This window comes from Sphaeramia orbicularis, unplaced genomic scaffold (assembly GCF_902148855.1).
Source record: "Sphaeramia orbicularis unplaced genomic scaffold, fSphaOr1.1, whole genome shotgun sequence".
NCBI lineage: Eukaryota > Metazoa > Chordata > Actinopteri > Kurtiformes > Apogonidae > Sphaeramia > Sphaeramia orbicularis.
In genome coordinates this window covers 151,802-171,046 of record NW_021941464.1, presented here as the reverse complement: position 1 = coordinate 171,046, position 19,245 = coordinate 151,802, and the positions used below count along the sequence as shown (strand labels likewise).

The 19,245-nt window shown below is 36.8% G+C and overlaps 1 protein-coding gene across 1 annotated transcript; it reads right to left on the bottom strand.

Annotated features, from left to right (window-relative positions):
* Window positions 1-775: 775 nt before the first annotated feature.
* On the bottom strand, window positions 776-3,835 carry LOC115415894 (anther-specific protein BCP1-like). Its single transcript, XM_030129564.1, has 2 exons — window positions 3,778-3,835; window positions 776-1,080 (listed from the first exon to the last, which is right to left on the bottom strand). Exons 1-2 carry the CDS (start codon window positions 3,833-3,835, stop codon window positions 776-778), a joined length of 363 nt encoding a protein of 120 aa, XP_029985424.1.
* Between the last annotated feature and the right edge of the window lie 15,410 nt (window positions 3,836-19,245).

Genomic DNA, 19,245 nt, shown 5'->3' with positions numbered 1-19,245 from the left:
GACGTGGCAGAGGTTGGTTTTTGTTTTTCCAGCTCTTTTCTTTCTATATTCACATGGGTATTTTCTGCTGTCGTTGTTATAGTACAATAGTACTATTGTGATACTGCAGGTCATAAATGTAATCTTTTGAAATTGATAACGCTGTTTTGTTAAATAATGGATAATTCAGTTCATCCTAAAAGCACTTTTTACTGTCTGAAAGAGACAAATGTTTGTTTTTTTTAATTGGGAATGCACAAAAATAATGTTCTGATGTTGGAGGATTCAGGGACTGAACACTATGGATTCTTTTCGCAGCAGAATCTGAACATTTAAGCAGGATCTGAAACTGGAATGTCTGCAAAACAGGATTTATTGGTGTATTTATTTGTGGGTTTTTTGTACTGGTAAAGCCACATGTTAAAACTTTATTTATCCAAATGCTGCACTAAAGGTTTTTCCAGGAAATAATCTTTTAAACAAAAAAACAAAACAAAAAAATATCGCCTTGTTAACAGTATTGTGATATACCGTATTGTGAACCTACTATTGTGATGTGTATCATTTTGCCTGATTCTTGCCGATACACAGCCCTAAACGGAGCGAACATTATTGAATAAAAGAGTGTTGAATAAGAATGAATAACTTATAAACAAAAAAACAAAAAAGAACCTCCACCAGATCTGCATTTGAATAAATACCTACAAATATCCAGACAGTACTTTTAATATCGATACAGTATTGTGAAATGAAATATCGTGATATTCTGCAGAACTGCTAGTTTCTAACGCTCCTTCTACTCACCCACAGCTGCCACCCCTGCCATGGAGCCGATGGTAATGCCAGCGATGGCGCCCGGTGAAAGGCCCGGATCTTCAGTTAGAGGATCTGAGGTGGCGTTGGGGTGGGTTCCGTTGGCGGTCTCAGTTGTGGTTCCACTGACGGTGACATTTGAGTGGGTGGTCTGTTCAGCCGTGGTGCCGTTGGTTGAAGGGGATTCAGGTGGAGTGGTGGACGCTGGTGCTGTTGGTGGTGCTGTTGATGGTGCTGCTGATGGTGCTGCTGATGGTGCTGGATTTCTTGTAGCTCCACACACTAGTACTGTGTAAGGAGAAAAACAAAGTGTTGAAGGCAAACTCTTAAAGCTACTGTTTGCAACAAAGTGTGTGGAATCACCAATATGAGTGTGAAACCCTCTGAAAAAACCTCCTTTTCTCCTTCATTAACCCTTAAAGTCCCAAACGTCCACCTTTAACCCTTACAGACCCAAACGTCCACCTTTAACCCTTACAGACCCAAAGGTGGACGTTTGGGTCTTTAAGGGTTAAAGGCGGACGTTTGGGTCTGTAAGGGTTAAAGGTGGACGTTTGGGTCTGTAAGGGTTTTTAAGGGTCTGTAACCCTGGTCTGTAAGGGTCTGTAACCCTTACAGACCCAAACGTCCACCTTTAACCCTTACAGACCCAAACGTCCACCTTTAACCCTTACAGACCCAAACGTCCACCTTTAACCCTTACAGACCCAAACGTCCTCCTTTAACCCTTACAGACCCAAACGTCCACCTTTAACCCTTACAGACCCAAACGTCCACCTTTAACCCTTACAGACCCAAACGTCCACCTTTAACCCTTACAGACCCAAACGTCCTCCTTTAACCCTTACAGACCCAAACGTCCACCTTTAACCCTTACAGACCCAAACGTCCTCCTTTAACCCTTACAGACCCAAACGTCCACCTTTAACCCTTACAGACCCAAACGTCCTCCTTTAACCCTTACAGACCCAAACGTCCTCCTTTAACCCTTAAAGACCCAAACGTCCACCTTTAACCCTTAAAAAAAGACTCTAACGTCTTCATCTTTTCATGGTCATCAGATATGACCATATTTGGACATTCAGGCTCCATAGTGAAAGGCCATCTATAACATACTGAAACCACATTAAAGGGTCGATCACATGCTTCAGTAGTTTGTGTTTCAGTAAATCTGTCCGTTTGTGGGTCTGTTTGGTCTCTGCTGCTGTTGGACTGTGTTTACCTCCATCTGACCCATGAGTGGAACTGAATTGTGGGTAATTTATCAGACCCCTGGGTTTGGAGGGTCAAACACCCCTCCCCCTTAGCCCCTCCCCCTTAGACTCATCCAGAATCTGGACACCCCTACCCCTTCACGTGAACGCGCAAAATGGAGGGGGAGGGGCCAAGGGGTGAACTGGGATTGGGTGCTCGACTTTAAAGCTTATGTTACATAATTCAACAAGACGTGTACAAGAAGTACATGTTTTTTTGTGGTTTTTTTTTTTGCTTAATTCAAGATTTTTTTTTTTTTTTGCTTAGTTTAAAATTTTATTGTGTAATTCAAGATTTTTCTGCTTAATTCAGAATGTTTTTTGCTTAATTCAGATTTTTATTTTGCTTAATTCAAGATTTTTTTTTGCTTAATTCAAATTTTTATTTTGCTTAATTCAAGATTTTTTTTTTTTTCTTTTTTTCTTTTTTTTTTTTTTTTTTTTTTTTTTTGCTTAATTTAAGATTTGTTTTTCTTTTTTTTTTTGCTTAATTCAAGATTTTTTTTGCTTGCTCCAAATTTTTTTTTTTGCTGAATTCAAATTTTTATTTTGCTAAATTCAAGATTTATTTTGTTTTTGCTTAATTCAAGATTTTTTTTTTTTTTTTTTGCTTAATTCAAGATATTTTTTTTTTTTTTGCTTAGATTAAGATTTTATTGTGTAATTCAAGATTTTTCTGCTTAATTCAGAATGTTTTTTGCTTAATTCAGATTTTAATTATGCTTAATTCAAGATTTTTTTTGCTTAATTCAAATTTTTATTTTGCTTAATTCAAGATTTTTTTCTTTTTTCTTTTTTTTTTTTGATATGACAGAGTGTAAACATGTAGCTGAAGAAAATAAGGAATAAAAACTGACTATACTGGTGAACCTGTGCACCACAGCTGTGTGGTTACCTGCTCCAGGGTTTGGGTCTTCCCTGTTCTGGGTTAGGGTCTAACCTGTTCTGGGTTGGGGTCTAACCTGTTCTGGGTTAGGGTCTAACCTGTTCTGGGTTGGGGTCTAACCTGTTCTGGGTTGGGGTCTAACCTGTTCTGGGTTAGGGTCTAACCTGTTCTGGGTTGGGGTCTAACCTGTTGTGGGTTGGGGTCTAACCTGTTGTGGGTTGGGGTCTCACCTGTTCTGGGTTGGGGTCTAACCTGTTGTGGGTTGGGGTCTCACCTGTTCTGGGTTGGGGTCTAACCTGTTCTGGGTTAGGGTCTAACCTGTTCTGGGTTAGGGTCTAACCTGTTGTGGGTTGGGGTCTCACCTGTTCTGGGTTGGGGTCTAACCTGTTCTGGGTTTGGGTCTAACCTGTTGTGGGTTGGGGTCTAACCTGTTGTGGGTTGGGGTCTCACCTGTTCTGGGTTGGGGTCTAACCTGTTGTGGGTTTGGGTCTAACCTGTTCTGGGTTGGGGTCTAACCTGTTGTGGGTTGGGGTCTCACCTGTTCTGGGTTGGGGTCTAACCTGTTGTGGGTTTGGGTCTCACCTGTTCTGGGTTTGGGTCTAACCTGTTGTGGGTTGGGGTCTAACCTGTTGTGGGTTGGGGTCTCACCTGTTCTGGGTTGGGGTCTAACCTGTTGTGGGTTTGGGTCTAACCTGTTCTGGGTTGGGGTCTAACCTGTTGTGGGTTGGGGTCTCACCTGTTCTGGGTTGGGGTCTAACCTGTTGTGGGTTTGGGTCTCACCTGTTCTGGGTTTGGGTCTAACCTGTTGTGGGTTTGGGTCTAACCTGTTGTGGGTTGGGGTCTCACCTGTTCCCAGCAGACAGAGGGTGACCAGGGGCAGGTTGGACTGCGTTGACTTTGCCATCGTTTCAGACGCTCTTTGGGTTTCGACTTCTGAAGCTGGAAACCGAAGTATGAACAGACACACGGTTCCTCTGTGGGAATAAAACATCCATGCAGAACGGTGACTGTTCCTGGAGGTAGTTCCTGTTTCCACAGTTACATTTAAACCAGGCTTAAACAGACCTAGTTCAGTTTGTGTTTCCACAGTTACATTTAAACCAGGCTTAAACAGACCTAGTTCAGTTTGTGTTTCCACAGTTACATTTAAACCAGGCTTAAACAGACCTAGTTCAGTTTGTGTTTCCACAGTTACATTTAAACCAGGCTTAAACAGACCTAGTTCAGTTTGTGTTTCCACAGTTACATTTAAACCAGGCTTAAACAGACCTAGTTCAGTTTGTGTTTCCACAGTTACATTTAAACCAGGCTTAAACAGACCTAGTTCAGTTTGTGTTTCCACAGTTACATTTAAACCAGGCTTAAACAGACCTAGTTCAGTTTGTGTTTCCACAGTTACATTTAAACCAGGCTTAAACAGACCTAGTTTAGTTTGTGTTTCCACAGTTACATTTAAACCAGGCTTAAACAGACCTAGTTCAGTTTGTGTTTCCACAGTTACATTTAAACCAGGCTTAAACAGACCTAGTTTAGTTTGTGTTTCCACAGTTACATTTAAACCAGGCTTAAACAGACCTAGTTCAGTTTGTGTTTCCACAGTTACATTTAAACCAGGCTTAAACAGACCTAGTTTAGTTTGTGTTTCCACAGTTACATTTAAACCAGGCTTAAACAGACCTAGTTTAGTTTGTGTTTCCACAGTTACATTTAAACCAGGCTTAAACAGACCTAGTTCAGTTTGTGTTTCCACAGTTACATTTAAACCAGGCTTAAACAGACCTAGTTCAGTTTGTGTTTCCACAGTTACATTTAAACCAGGCTTAAACAGACCTAGTTCAGTTTGTGTTTCCACAGTTACATTTAAACCAGGCTTAAACAGACCTAGTTCAGTTTGTGTTTCCACAGTTACATTTAAACCAGGCTTAAACAGACCTAGTTCAGTTTGTGTTTCCACAGTTACATTTAAACCAGGCTTAAAATGACCTAGTTTAGTTTGTGTTTCCACAGTTACATTTAAACCAGGCTTAAACAGACCTAGTTCAGTTTGTGTTTCCACAGTTACATTTAAACCAGGCTTAAACAGACCTAGTTTAGTTTGTGTTTCCAGTTACATTTAAACCAGGCTTAAACAGACCTAGTTCAGTTTGTGTTTCCACAGTTACATTTAAACCAGGCTTAAACAGACCTAGTTCAGTTTGTGTTTCCACAGTTACATTTAAACCAGGCTTAAACAGACCTAGTTTAGTTTGTGTTTCCAGTTACATTTAAACCAGGCTTAAACAGACCTAGTTCAGTTTGTGTTTCCACAGTTACATTTAAACCAGGCTTAAACAGACCTAGTTCAGTTTGTGTTTCCACAGTTACATTTAAACCAGGCTTAAACAGACCTAGTTCAGTTTGTGTTTCCACAGTTACATTTAAACCAGGCTTAAACAGACCTAGTTCAGTTTGTGTTTCCACAGTTACATTTAAACCAGGCTTAAACAGACCTAGTTTAGTTTGTGTTTTCAGCCACATGCCAAACACAAACTCTAAACTGTTCCTTTACCAAATGAACTGAGTCTGCTGGAACTGTGAAGGTAAAACTAAAATAAAAGAACAGCTGTTCATCAAAGTTCCATGAAAAGCACTGTAAAAAATTTAACTGTCCAAGGTTTTTTGTTTCGTTTCTGTTCCAAACATGTGGTCCCACTGAAACTCTGACAGAACCACCTGCAGAGGAACTGGACACTGAGACAGAAGAACTGGTTTACAGACGAGAGGTCTGCAACAGCTGACGTACACTCATCTGAACAACAGCAGCTTCACTGCTTCCACTGGCAGATTTTTTTTTCTTTTTTGCTTAATTGAAGATGTTTTTTCCTGAATACAGGCCAGACTATCTGCCAGTGGAAGCAGTGAAGCTGCTGTTGTTCAGATGAGTGTACGTCAGCTGTTGCAGACCTCTCGTCTGTAAACCAGTTCTTCTGTCTCAGTGTCCAGTTCGTCTGCAGGTGGTTCTGTCAGAGTTTCAGTGGGATCACATATTTGGAACAGAAACGATACAAACACACTTGGACAGTTTGATTTTTTACAGTCAGTCATGAATTCCTAGTGCGTATACACTGTGTAGTGGAGGAAATGACCAACATCTAGGATCTGTGATTGAATCAAATCAAATGACAGAAATCACATGAAAATACATGCAAATAACATTCAGGATTGTTTTTTTTACAGTTGAGCGCCATAAGAGATCTGAACAACAAAATTAAATTATCTAGTTGCTTTTTTTTTTTTTTTGAACAGGTGAAAAATTCAAGCTAAGTTTAGAATTCCTTCCAAAAAGACGACAGACAGAAGAGTGGACCAGGTGACTGTGGTCCTGTCCTTCAGATGGTGCTAAGCCTGGCTGTCACTCACCTGAGCGCTGCTGCCTGTGGTCGCTGTGCTCGGGTCACGGACTTCCTGTCAAACCCCAGGATAACCTCCTGCTTTTATGACCCCCCTTATCTGCCCGGCCCCTCCGGCCCCTCCCCTCTGGACGTGGACCGTCCAGGAGGACAATCCAAGTATTGATGTGACAGGTTATTAATGCTGCCCACATGACCGTATCTGTCCTTTTATGGCTCCTCCGCTGCCGTGCATTCACCTGAACACCACTGGGTGGGAAGTGGCATAAATGCAGACGAGGAAAACTACAATCTTCTTTCACTTTTCCATCCTGGTGTGATGTGTGGTGGTCAAGGTTCCAATAGTTCTGGAGTTTTCAGTCCAGTTTGATTTAGTTTAGACTTTTTTCTCTAATTCAGTTCGTTTGAATTCGTTTTTAGAGCAAGTTTGATAGTTTTGGTTAGTTTTCACTTTTTTCTAAATGCGTAGTTGTAGTTTAGTTTAGTTTTAGTTTAGTTTAGTTTAGTTGTAGTTTAGTTTTAGTTTAGTTTAGTTTAGTTTAGTTGTAGTTTAGTTTTAGTTTAGTTTAGTTGTAGTTTAGTTTTAGTTTAGTTTTAGTTTAGTTGTAGTTCAGTTGCAGTTCAGTTGCAGTTTAGTTGTAGTTTAGTTTTAGTTTAGTTGTAGTTTAGTTTTAGTTTAGTTTCAGTTTAGTTGTAGTTCAGTTGTAGTTGTAGTTCAGTTGCAGTTCAGTTGCAGTTTAGTTGTAGTTTAGTTTTAGTTGTAGTTTAGTTTTAGTTTAGTTGTAGTTTAGTTTTAGTTTAGTTGTAGTTCAGTTGTAGTTGTAGTTCAGTTGCAGTTTAGTTGTAGTTTAGTTGTAGTTTAGTTTTAGTTGTAGTTTAGTTTTAGTTTAGTTGTAGTTTAGTTTTAGTTTAGTTGTAGTTCAGTTGTAGTTCAGTTTTAGTTGTAGTTCAGTTGCAGTTCAGTTGCAGTTTAGTTGTAGTTTAGTTTTAGTTGTAGTTCAGTTGTAGTTCAGTTGTAGTTTAGTTTTAGTTGTAGTTCAGTTGCAGTTCAGTTGTAGTTTAGCTGTAGTTTAGTTTTAGTTGTAGTTCAGTTGTAGTTCAGTTGTAGTTCAGTTGTAGTTTAGTTGTAGTTCAGTTGTAGTTTAGTTGATGTTCAGTTGTAGTTCAGTTGTAGTTTAGTTGTAGTTCAGTTGTAGTTTAGTTGCAGTTTAGTTGAAGTTCAGTTGTAGTTTAGTTGTAGTTTAGTTGTAGTTCAGTTGTAGTTCAGTTGTAGCTCAGTTGTAGTTTCGTTTTAGTTCAATTGTAGTTCAGTTGTAGTTTAGTTGTAGCTTAGTTGTAGTTCAGTTTTAGTTCAGTTGTAGTTTAGTTGTAGTTTAGCTTTAGTTCAGTTGTAGTTCAGTTGTAGTTTAGTTTTAGTTCAGTTGTAGTTCAGTTTTAGTTTAGTTGTAGTTTAGTTTTAGTTCAGTTTTAGTTCATTTGTAGTTTAGTTGTAGTTTAGTTTTAGTTCAGTTGTAGTTTAATTTTAGTTCAGTTTTAGTTCAGTTGTAGTTTAGTTTTAGTTCAGTTTTAGTTCAGTTGTAGTTTAGTTTTAGTTTAGTTTTAGTTCCGTTTTAGTTCAGTTGTAGTTCAGTTGTAGTTTAGTTGTAGTTCAGTTGTAGCTCAGTTGTAGTTTAGTTTTTGTTCAGTTGTAGTTCAGTTGTAGTTTAGTTGTAGTTTAGTTTTAGTTCAGTTTTAGTTAATTTGTAGTTTAGTTTTAGTTCAGTTTTAGTTCAGTTGTAGTTCAGTTGTAGTTTAGTTGTAGTTTAGTTTTAGTTCAGTTGTAGTTCAGTTGTAGTTTAGTTTTAGTTCAGTTTTAGTTCAGTTGTAGTTCAGTTGTAGTTTAGTTGTAGTTCAGTTGTAGTTTAGTATTAGTTCAGTTTTAGTTCAGTTGTAGTTCAGTTGTAGTTCAGTTGAAGTTCAGTTGTAGTTTAGTTGTAGTTCAGTTGTAGTTTAGTTTAGTTGCAGTTCAGTTGCAGTTTAGTTGTAGTTTAGTTGTAGTTTAGTTTTAGTTGTAGTTTAGTTTTAGTTTAGTTGTAGTTTAGTTTTAGTTGTAGTTTAGTTTTAGCTTAGTTGCAGTTTAGTTGTAGTTTAGTTTTAGTTGTAGTTCAATTGTAGTTCAGTTGCAGTTTAGTTGTAGTTCAGTTGTAGTTTAGTTTTAGTTGTAGTTTAGTTGTAGTTCAGTTGCAGTTTAGTTGTAGTTTAGTTGTAGTTCAGTCTTAGTTCAGTCGTAGTTCAGTTGTAGTTCAGTTGTAGTTTAGTTGTAGTTTAGTTGAAGTTTAGTTGTAGTTTAGTTGTAGTTTAGTTTTAGTTCAGTTGTAGTTCAGTTGTAGCTCAGTTGTAGTTTAGTTTTAGTTCAGTTGTAGTTCAGTTGTAGTTCAGTTGTAGTTTAGTTTTAGTTCAGTTGTAGTTCAGTTGTAGTTTAGTTGTAGTTTAGTTTTAGTTCAGTTGTAGTTCAGTTGTAGTTTAGTTTTAGTACAGTTGTAGTTCAGTTTTAGTTCAGTTGTAGTTCAGTTGTAGTTTAGTTGTAGTTCAGTTGTAGTTCAGTTTTAGGTCAGTTGTAGTTTAGTTGTAGTTCAGTTTTAGTTCAGTTTTAGTTCAGTTGTAGTTTAGTTATAGTTAAATTGTAGTTCAGTTGTAGTTTAGTTGTAGTTAAATTGTAGTTCAGTTGTAGTTCAGTTGTAGTTCAGTTGTAGTTTAGTTGTAGTTCAGTTGATGTTCAGTTGTAGTTCAGTTGTAGTTTAGTTGTAGTTCAGTTGTAGTTTAGTTGCAGTTTAGTTGAAGTTCAGTTGTAGTTTAGTTGTAGTTTAGTTGTAGTTCAGTTGTAGCTCAGTTGTAGTTTCATTTTAGTTCAGTTGTAGTTCAGTTGTAGTTTAGTTGTAGCTTAGTTGTAGTTCAGTTTTAGTTCAGTTGTAGTTTAGTTGTAGTTTAGTTTTAGTTCAGTTGTAGTTCAGTTGTAGTTTAGTTTTAGTTCAGTTGTAGTTCAGTTTTAGTTTAGTTGTAGTTTAGTTTTAGTTCAGTTTTAGTTCATTTGTAGTTTAGTTGTAGTTTAGTTTTAGTTCAGTTGTAGTTTAATTTTAGTTCAGTTTTAGTTCAGTTGTAGTTTAGTTTTAGTTCAGTTGTAGTTTAGTTTTAGTTTAGTTTTAGTTCCGTTTTAGTTCAGTTGTAGTTCAGTTGTAGTTTAGTTGTAGTTCAGTTGTAGCTCAGTTGTAGTTTAGTTTTTGTTCAGTTGTAGTTCAGTTGTAGTTTAGTTGTAGTTTAGTTTTAGTTCAGTTTTAGTTAATTTGTAGTTCAGTTTTAGTTCAGTTGTAGTTCAGTTGTAGTTTAGTTGTAGTTTAGTTTTAGTTCAGTTGTAGTTAAGTTGTAGTTTAGTTTTAGTTCAGTTTTAGTTCAGTTGTAGTTCAGTTGTAGTTTAGTTGTAGTTCAGTTGTAGTTTAGTATTAGTTCAGTTTTAGTTCAGTTGTAGTTCAGTTGTAGTTCAGTTGAAGTTCAGTTGTAGTTTAGTTGTAGTTCAGTTGTAGTTTAGTTTAGTTGCAGTTCAGTTGCAGTTTAGTTGTAGTTTAGTTGTAGTTTAGTTTTAGTTGTAGTTTAGTTTTAGTTTAGTTGTAGTTTAGTTTTAGTTGTAGTTTAGTTTTAGCTTAGTTGCAGTTTAGTTGTAGTTTAGTTTTAGTTGTAGTTCAATTGTAGTTCAGTTGCAGTTTAGTTGTAGTTTAGTTGTAGTTTAGTTTTAGTTGTAGTTCAGTTGTAGTTTAGTTTTAGTTGTAGTTTAGTTGTAGTTCAGTTGCAGTTTAGTTGTAGTTTAGTTGTAGTTCAGTCTTAGTTCAGTCGTAGTTCAGTTGTAGTTCAGTTGTAGTTTAGTTGAAGTTCAGTTGTAGTTCAGTTGTAGTTTAGTTGTAGTTTAGTTGAAGTTTAGTTGTAGTTTAGTTGTAGTTTAGTTTTAGTTCAGTTGTAGTTCAGTTGTAGCTCAGTTGTAGTTTAGTTTTAGTTCAGTTGTAGTTCAGTTGTAGTTTAGTTGTAGTTTAGTTTTAGTTCAGTTGTAGTTCAGTTGTAGTTTAGTTTTAGTACAGTTGTAGTTCAGTTTTAGTTCAGTTGTAGTTCAGTTGTAGTTTAGTTGTAGTTCAGTTGTAGTTCAGTTTTAGGTCAGTTGTAGTTTAGTTGTAGTTCAGTTTTAGTTCAGTTTTAGTTCAGTTGTAGTTTAGTTATAGTTAAATTGTAGTTCAGTTGTAGTTTAGTTGTAGTTAAATTGTAGTTCAGTTGTAGTTTAGTTGTAGTTCAGTTGTAGTTCAGTTGTAGTTTAGTTGAAGTTCAGTTGTAGTTCAGTTGTAGTTTAGTTTTAGTTCAGTTGTAGTTCAGTTGTAGTTCAGTTGTAGTTTAGTTGTAGTTCAGTTGTAGTTTAGTTGTAGTTTAGTTGAAGTTCAGTTGTAGTTCAGTTGTAGTTTAGTTTTAGTTCAGTTGTAGTTCAGTTGTAGTTTAGTTTTAGTTCAGTTGTAGTTTAGTTGTAGTTTAGTTTTAGTTCAGTTGTAGTTCAGTTGTAGCTCAGTTGTAGTTTAGTTTTAGTTCAGTTGTAGTTCAGTTGTAGTTTAGTTTTAGTTCAGTTGTAGTTCAGTTGTAGCTCAGTTGTAGTTTAGTTTTAGTTCAGTTGTAGTTCAGTTGTAGTTTAGTTGTAGTTCAGTTTTAGTTCAGTTGTAGTTCAGTTGTAGTTTAGTTGTAGTTTAGTTGTAGTTCAGTTGTAGTTTAGTTGTAGTTTAGTTTTAGTTCAGTTTTAGTTCATTTGTAGTTTAGTTGTAGTTTAGTTTTAGTTCAGTTTTAGTTCAGTTGTAGTTCAGTTGTAGTTTAGTTGTAGTTTAGTTTTAGTTCAGTTGTAGTTTAGTTGTAGTTCAGTTGAAGTTCAGTTGTAGTTTAGTTGTGGTTCAGTTGTAGTTTAGTTTAGTTGCAGTTCAGTTGCAGTTCAGTTGCAGTTTAGTTGTAGTTGTAGTTTAGTTTTAGTTTAGTTGTAGTTTTGTTTTAGTTGTAGTTTAGTTTTAGCTTAGTTGCAGTTTAGTTGTAGTTTAGTTTTAGTTGTAGTTCAGTTGTAGTTCAGTTGCAGTTTAGTTGTAGTTTAGTTGTAGTTTAGTTTTTGTTGTAGTTCAGTTGTAGTTCAGTTGTAGTTTAGTTTTAGTTGTAGTTTAGTTGTAGTTCAGTTGCAGTTTAGTTGTAGTTCAGTTGTAGTTTAGTTGAAGTTCAGTTGTAGTTTAGTTGTAGTTCAGTTGTAGTTCAGTTGTAGTTTAGTTGAAGTTCAGTTGTAGTTCAGTTGTAGTTTAGTTTTAGTTCAGTTGTAGTTCAGTTGTAGTTTAGTTTTAGTTCAGTTTTAGTTCAGTTGTAGTTCAGTTGTAGTTTAGTTGTAGTTCAGTTGTAGTTTAGTATTAGTTCAGTTTTAGTTCAGTTGTAGTTCAGTTGTAGTTCAGTTGTAGTTTAGTTTTAGTTCAGTTGTAGTTTAGTTGTAGTTCAGTTGTAGTTCAGTTGACGTTCAGTTGTAGTTTAGTTGTGGTTCAGTTGTAGTTTAGTTTAGTTGCAGTTCAGTTGCAGTTCAGTTGTAGTTTAGTTGTAGTTTAGTTGTAGTTGTAGTTTAGTTTTAGTTTAGTTGTAGTTTTGTTTTAGTTGTAGTTTAGTTTTAGCTTAGTTGCAGTTTAGTTGTAGTTTAGTTTTAGTTGTAGTTCAGTTGTAGTTCAGTTGCAGTTTAGTTGTAGTTTAGTTGTAGTTTAGTTTTTGTTGTAGTTCAGTTGTAGTTCAGTTGTAGTTTAGTTTTAGTTGTAGTTTAGTTGTAGTTCAGTTGCAGTTTAGTTGTAGTTCAGTTGTAGTTTAGTTGAAGTTCAGTTGTAGTTTAGTTGTAGTTCAGTTGTAGTTCAGTTGTAGTTTAGTTGAAGTTCAGTTGTAGTTCAGTTGTAGTTTAGTTGTAGTTCAGTTTTAGTTCAGTTGTAGTTCAGTTGTAGTTCAGTTGTAGTTTAGTTGTAGTTCAGTTGTCGTTCAGTTGTAGTTCAGTTGAAGTTCAGTTGTAGTTCAGTTGTAGTTTAGTTGTAGTTCAGTTGTAGTTTAGTTTTAGTTCAGTTGTAGTTCAGTTGTAGTTTAGTTTTAGTTCAGTTGTAGTTCAGTTGAAGTTCAGTTGTAGTTTAGTTGTAGTTTAGTTGAAGTTTAGTTGAAGTTCAGTTGTAGTTTAGTTGTAGTTTAGTTTTAGTTCAGTTGTAGTTCAGTTGTAGTTTAGTTTTAGTTCAGTTGTAGTTTAGTTGTAGTTTAGTTGTAGTTCAGTTGTAGCTCAGTTGTAGTTTAGTTTTAGTTCAGTTTTAGTTCAGTTGTAGTTTAGTTGTAGTTTAGTTTTAGTTCAGTTTTAGTTCAGTTTTAGTTCAGTTGTAGTTCAGTTGTAGCTCAGTTGTAGTTTAGTTTTAGTTCAGTTTTAGTTCAGTTGTAGTTTAGTTGTAGTTTAGTTTTAGTTCAGTTTTAGTTCAGTTATAGTTCAGTTGTAGTTTAGTTGTAGTTTAGTTGTAGTTCAGTTGTAGCTCAGTTGTAGTTTAGTTTTAGTTCAGTTGTAGTTCAGTTGTAGCTCAGTTGTAGTTTAGTTTTAGTTCAGTTTTAGTTCAGTTGTAGTTTAGTTGTAGTTTAGTTTTAGTTCAGTTTTAGTTCAGTTATAGTTCAGTTGTAGTTCAGTTGTAGTTTAGTTGTAGTTCAGTTGTAGTTTAGTTGTAGTTCAGTTGTAGTTTAGTTGTAGTTCAGTTTTAGTTCAGTTGTAGTTTAGTTGTAGTTCAGTTTTAGTTTAGTTGTAGTTTAGTTGTAGTTTAGTTGTAGTTTAGTTGTAGTTCAGCTGTAGTTTAGTTGTAGTTCAGTTGTAGTTCAGTTGTAGTTCAGTTGTAGTTCAGTTATAGTTCAGTTATAGTTCAGTTGTAGTTTAGTTGTAGTTTAGTTGTAGTTCAGTTGTAGTTCAGTTGTAGTTCAGTTATAGTTCAGTTGTAGTTCAGTTGTAGTTCAGTTGTAGTTCAGTTATAGTTCAGTTATAGTTCAGTTGTAGTTTAGTTGTAGTTCAGTTGTAGTTCAGTTGTAGTTCAGTTATAGTTCAGTTATAGTTCAGTTGTAGTTCAGTTGTAGTTCAGTTGTAGTTTAGTTGTAGTTTAGTTGTAGTTCAGTTGTAGTTCAGTTGTAGTTCAGCTGTAGTTTAGCTGTAGTTCAGTTGTAGTTCAGTTGTAGTTTAGTTGTAGTTTAGTTGTAGTTCAGTTGTAGTTCAGTTGTAGTTCAGTGGTCTCTTTTCTCTTCTTCTCTGTGCTCCTATTCAAATCAATCCCAGACAGGACTCTGCTGCTTTAGTCTCCATGTTTCCAGGTAGAGTGGGGACCAGAAGACGACTGGAAACCACAAGTGAACACAAGTGACGGAGCAAAAAGTGTCGTATGGAGACAGCACAGAAAACTGAGAGAGACAAAGAAATCATTGTTTTGTTTGATTTTTGTTCTTTTTCTTTCATATGAATTCCTTCTTACTTAGTTGTGTCTGTAAGTAGTTACAACATTTGCACATGTCAGTTTTGTTCTTTTTTTTTTTTTTTTGTAGATTTGTTCAGTTGTTTTTTTTTGTTTTTTTTTTTGTCATTATTTTGCTGGGTTTTCTTTCAGTTTTGTTTTTTTTTTCCATAAATTTGTAGGTTTCTGTTCAGTTTTGTTCAGTTTTTTATCATTATTTTGCTCAATTTTCTTTCAGTTTTGTTCATTTTTTCATTATTTTGCTCCATTTTGTTTGTATTCTTTCATATGAATTCCTTCTTAATTAGTTGCGTCTCTAACTATGACATTTGCACATGTCGGTTTTGTTCATTTTTCTCATTATTTTGCTCAATTTTCTTTCAGTTTTTTTTTTCAGTTTTTTTCATTTTGTTGATTTCTGTTCAGTTTTGGTCATTTTTTTTTCACTTTTTTGCTCGATTTTCATTTGTTTTCTTTCATTTGAATTTCTTCTTCATTCATTGCGTCTCTGACTCATTCCTTCTTCATAAATTTTCGTCTCTAACTCGTTCCTTCTTCATTAGTTGCGTCTGTAACTCGTTCCTTCTTCATTAGTTGCGTCTGTAACTCGTTCCTTCTTCGTTAGTTGCGTCTGTAACTCGTTCCTTCTTCGTTAGTTGCGTCTGTAACTCCTTCCTTCTTGATTAGTTGCGTCTGTAACTCGTTCCTTCTTCATTAGTTGCGTCAGTAACTTGTTCCTTCTTCGTTAGTTGCGTCTGTAACTCATTCCATCTTCATAAGTTTTCGTCTCTAGGTCGTTCTTTCTTCGTTAGTTGCGTCTTTAACTCATTCCTTCTTCATTAGTTGCGTCTGTAACTCGTTCCGTCTTCGTTAGTTGCGTCATTAACTCGTTCCTTCTTCGTTAGTTGCGTCTCTAACTCGTTCCTTCTTCGTTAGTTGCGTCTCTAACTCATTCCGTCTTCGTAAGTTTTCGTCTCTAAGTCGTTCTTTCTTCGTTAGTTGCGTCTGTAACTCGTTCTTTCTTCATTAGTTGCATCTGTAACTCGTTCCTTCTTCGTTAGTTGCGTCTGTAACTCGTTCCTTCTTCATAAGTTTCCGTCTCTAATTCATTCCTTCTTCATTAGTTGCATCTGTAACTCGTTCCTTCTTTGTTAGTTGCGTCTGTAACTCGTTCCTTCTTCATTAGTTGCGTCTGTAACTCGTTCCGTCTTCGTTAGTTGCGTCTGTAACTCGTTCCTTCTTCGTTAGTTGCGTCTCTAACTTGTTTCTTCTTCGTTAGTTGCATCTCTAACTCATTCCGTCTTCATAAGTTTTCGTCTCTAAGTCGTTCTTTCTTCGTTAGTTGTGTCTGTAACTCGTTCCTTCTTCATTAGTTGCGTCTGTAACTCGTTCCGTCTTCATTAGTTGCGTCTGTAACTCGTTCCTTCTTCGTTAGTTGCGTCTGTAACTCGTTCCTTCTTCGTTAGTTGCATCTCTAACTCATTCCGTCTTCATAAGTTTTCGTCTCTAAGTCGTTCTTTCTTCGTTAGTTGCGTCTGTAACTCGTTCCTTCTTCATTAGTTGCGTCTGTAACTCGTTCCTTCTTCGTTAGTTGCGTCTGTAACTTGTTCCTTCTTCATAAGTTTCCGTCTCTAATTCGTTCCTTCTTCATTAGTTGCATCTGTAACTCGTGCCTTCTTTGTTAGTTGCGTCTGTAACTCATTCCTTCTTCATTAGTTGCGTCTGTAACTCGTTCCTTCTTCGTTAGTTGCGTCTCTAACTCATTCCGTCTTCATAAGTTTTCGTCTCTAATTCGTTCTTTCTTCGTTAGTTGCGTCTGTAACTCGTTCCTTCTTCGTTAGTTGCGTCTCTAACTCATTCCGTCTTCATAAGTTTTCATCTCTAATTCATTCTTTCTTCGTCAGTTGCGTCTCTAACTCATTCCGTCTTCATAAGTTTTCGTCTCTAATTCGTTCTTTCTTCGTCAGTTGCGTCTCTAACTCATTCCGTCTTCATAAGTTTCTGTCTCTAATTCGTTCTTTCTTCGTTAGTTGCGTCTGTAACTCGTTCCTTCTTCGTTAGTTACGTCTCTAACTCATTCCGTCTTCATAAGTTTTCGTCTCTAATTCGTTCTTTCTTCGTTAGTTGCGTCTGTAACTCGTTCCGTCTTCGTTAGTTGCGTCTGTAACTCGTTCCTTCTTCATTAGTTGCGTCTGTAACTCGTTCCTTCTTCGTTAGTTGTGTCTGTAACTCGTTCCTTCTTCATAAGTTTCCGTCTGTAATTCGTTCCTTCTTCATTAGTTGCGTCTGTAACTCGATCCTTCTTCGTTAGTTGCGTCTCTAACTCATTCCGTCTTCATAAGTTTTCGTCTCAAATTCGTTCTTTCTTCGTTAGTTGCGTCTGTAACTCGTTCCTTCTTCGTTAGTTGCGTCTCTAACTCATTCCGTCTTCATAAGTTTTCGTCTCTAAGTCGTTCTTTCTTCGTTAGTTGCGTCTCTAACTCATTCCGTCTTCATAAGTTTTCGTCTCTAAGTCGTTCTTTCTTCGTTAGTTGCGTCTCTAACTCATTCCGTCTTCATAAGTTTTCGTCTCTAAGTCGTTCTTTCTTCGTCAGTTGCGTCTCTAACTCATTCCGTCTTCATAAGTTTTCGTCTCTAATTCGTTCTTTCTTCGTTAGTTGCGTCTGTAACTCGTTCCTTCTTCGTTAGTTGCGTCTCTAACTCATTCCGTCTTCATAAGTTTTCGTCTCTAATTCGTTCTTTCTTCGTTAGTTGCGTCTGTAACTCGTTCCGTCTTCGTTAGTTGCATCTGTAACTCGTTCCTTCTTCGTTAGTTGCGTCTGTAACTCGTTCCTTCTTTGTTAGTTGCGTCTCTAACTCATTCCGTCTTCATAAGTTTTCGTCTCTAATTCGTTCTTTCTTCGTCAGTTGCGTCTCTAACTCATTCCGTCTTCATAAGTTTTCGTCTCTAATTCGTTCTTTCTTCGTCAGTTGCGTCTCTAACTCATTCCGTCTTCATAAGTTTTCGTCTCTAATTCGTTCTTTCTTCGTTAGTTGCGTCTGTAACTCGTTCCTTCTTCGTTAGTTGCGTCTCTAACTCATTCCGTCTTCATAAGTTTTCGTCTCTAAGTCGTTCTTTCTTCGTTAGTTGCGTCTCTAACTCATTCCGTCTTCATAAGTTTTCATCTCTAATTCGTTCTTTCTTCGTTAGTTGCGTCTCTAACTCATTCCGTCTTCATAAGTTTCCGTCTCTAATTCGTTCTTTCTTCGTTAGTTGCATCTGTAACTCGTTCCTTCTTCGTTAGTTGCGTCTGTAACTCGTTCCTTCTTCATTAGTTGCTTCTGTAACTCGTTCCTTCTTCGTTAGTTGCGTCTGTAACTCATTCCTTCTTCGTTAGTTGCGTCTGTAACTCATTCCTTCTTCATTAGTTGCGTCTCTAACTCATTCCATCTTCATAAGTTTTCGTCTCTAGGTCGTTCTTTCTTCGTTAGTTGCGTCTGTAACTCATTCCTTCTTCATTAGTTGCGTCTGTAACTCGTTCCTTCTTCATAAGTTTCCGTCTCTAATTCGTTCCTTCTTCATTAGTTGCGTCTGTAACTCGATCCTTCTTCGTTAGTTGCGTCTCTAACTCATTCCGTCTTCATAAGTTTTCGTCTCTAATTCTTTCTTTCTTCGTTAGTTGCGTCTGTAACTCGTTCCTTCTTCGTTAGTTGCGTCTCTAACTTGTTCCTTCTTCGTTAGTTGCGTCTCTAACTCATTCCGTCTTCATAAGTTTTCGTCTCTAAGTCGTTCTTTCTTCGTTAGTTGCGTCTGTAACTCGTTCCTTCTTCATAAGTTTCCGTCTGTAATTCGTTCCTTCTTCATTAGTTGCGTCTGTAACTCGATCCTTCTTCGTTAGTTGCGTCTCTAACTCATTCCGTCTTCATAAGTTTTCGTCTCAAATTCGTTCTTTCTTCGTTAGTTGCGTCTGTAACTCGTTCCTTCTTCGTTAGTTGCGTCTCTAACTCATTCCGTCTTCATAAGTTTTCGTCTCTAAGTCGTTCTTTCTTCGTTAGTTGCGTCTCTAACTCATTCCGTCTTCATAAGTTTTCATCTCTAAGTCGTTCTTTCTTCGTTAGTTGCGTCTGTAACTCGTTCCTTCTTCGTTAGTTGCGTCTGTAACTCGTTCCTTCTTCATTAGTTGCGTCTCTAACTCGTTCCTTCTTCATAAGTTTCCGTCTCTAACTTGTTCCTTCTTCGTTAGTTGCGTCTGTAACTCATTCCTTCTTCATTAGTTGCGTCTCTAACTCATTCCATCTTCATAAGTTTTCGTCTCTAGGTCGTTCTTTCTTCGTTAGTTGCGTCTGTAACTCATTCCTTCTTCATTAGTTGCGTCTGTAACTCGTTCCTTCTTCATAAGTTTCCGTCTCTAATTCGTTCCTTCTTCATTAGTTGCGTCTGTAACTCGATCCTTCTTCGTTAGTTGCGTCTCTAACTCATTCCGTCTTCATAAGTTTTCGTCTCTAATTCTTTCTTTCTTCGTTAGTTGCGTCTGTAACTCGTTCCTTCTTCGTTAGTTGCGTCTCTAACTTGTTCCTTCTTCGTTAGTTGCGTCTCTAACTCATTCCGTCTTCATAAGTTTTCGTCTCTAAGTCGTTCTTTCTTCGTTAGTTGCGTCTGTAACTCGTTCCTTCTTCATAAGTTTCCGTCTGTAATTCGTTCCTTCTTCATTAGTTGCGTCTGTAACTCGATCCTTCTTCGTTAGTTGCGTCTCTAACTCATTCCGTCTTCATAAGTTTTCGTCTCAAATTCGTTCTTTCTTCGTTAGTTGCGTCTGTAACTCGTTCCTTCTTCGTTAGTTGCGTCTCTAACTCATTCCGTCTTCATAAGTTTTCGTCTCTAAGTCGTTCTTTCTTCGTTAGTTGCGTCTCTAACTCATTCCGTCTTCATAAGTTTTCGTCTCTAAGTCGTTCTTTCTTCGTTAGTTGCGTCTCTAACTCATTCCGTCTTCATAAGTTTTCGTCTCTAATTTGTTCTTTCTTCGTTAGTTGCGTCTGTAACTCGTTCCATCTTCGTTAGTTGCGTCTGTAACTCGTTCCTTCTTCGTTAGTTGCGTCTGTAACTCGTTCCTTCTTCGTTAGTTGCGTCTCTAACTCATTCCGTCTTCATAAGTTTTCGTCTCTAATTCGTTCTTTCTTCGTCAGTTGCGTCTCTAACTCATTCCGTCTTCATAAGTTTTCGTCTCTAATTCGTTCTTTCTTCGTTAGTTGCGTCTGTAACTCGTTCCTTCTTCGTCAGTTGCGTCTCTAACTCATTCCGTCTTCATAAGTTTTCGTCTCTAAGTCGTTCTTTCTTCGTTAGTTGTGTCTCTAACTCATTCCGTCTTCATAAGTTTTCGTCTCTAAGTCGTTCTTTCTTCGTCAGTTGCGTCTCTAACTCATTCCGTCTT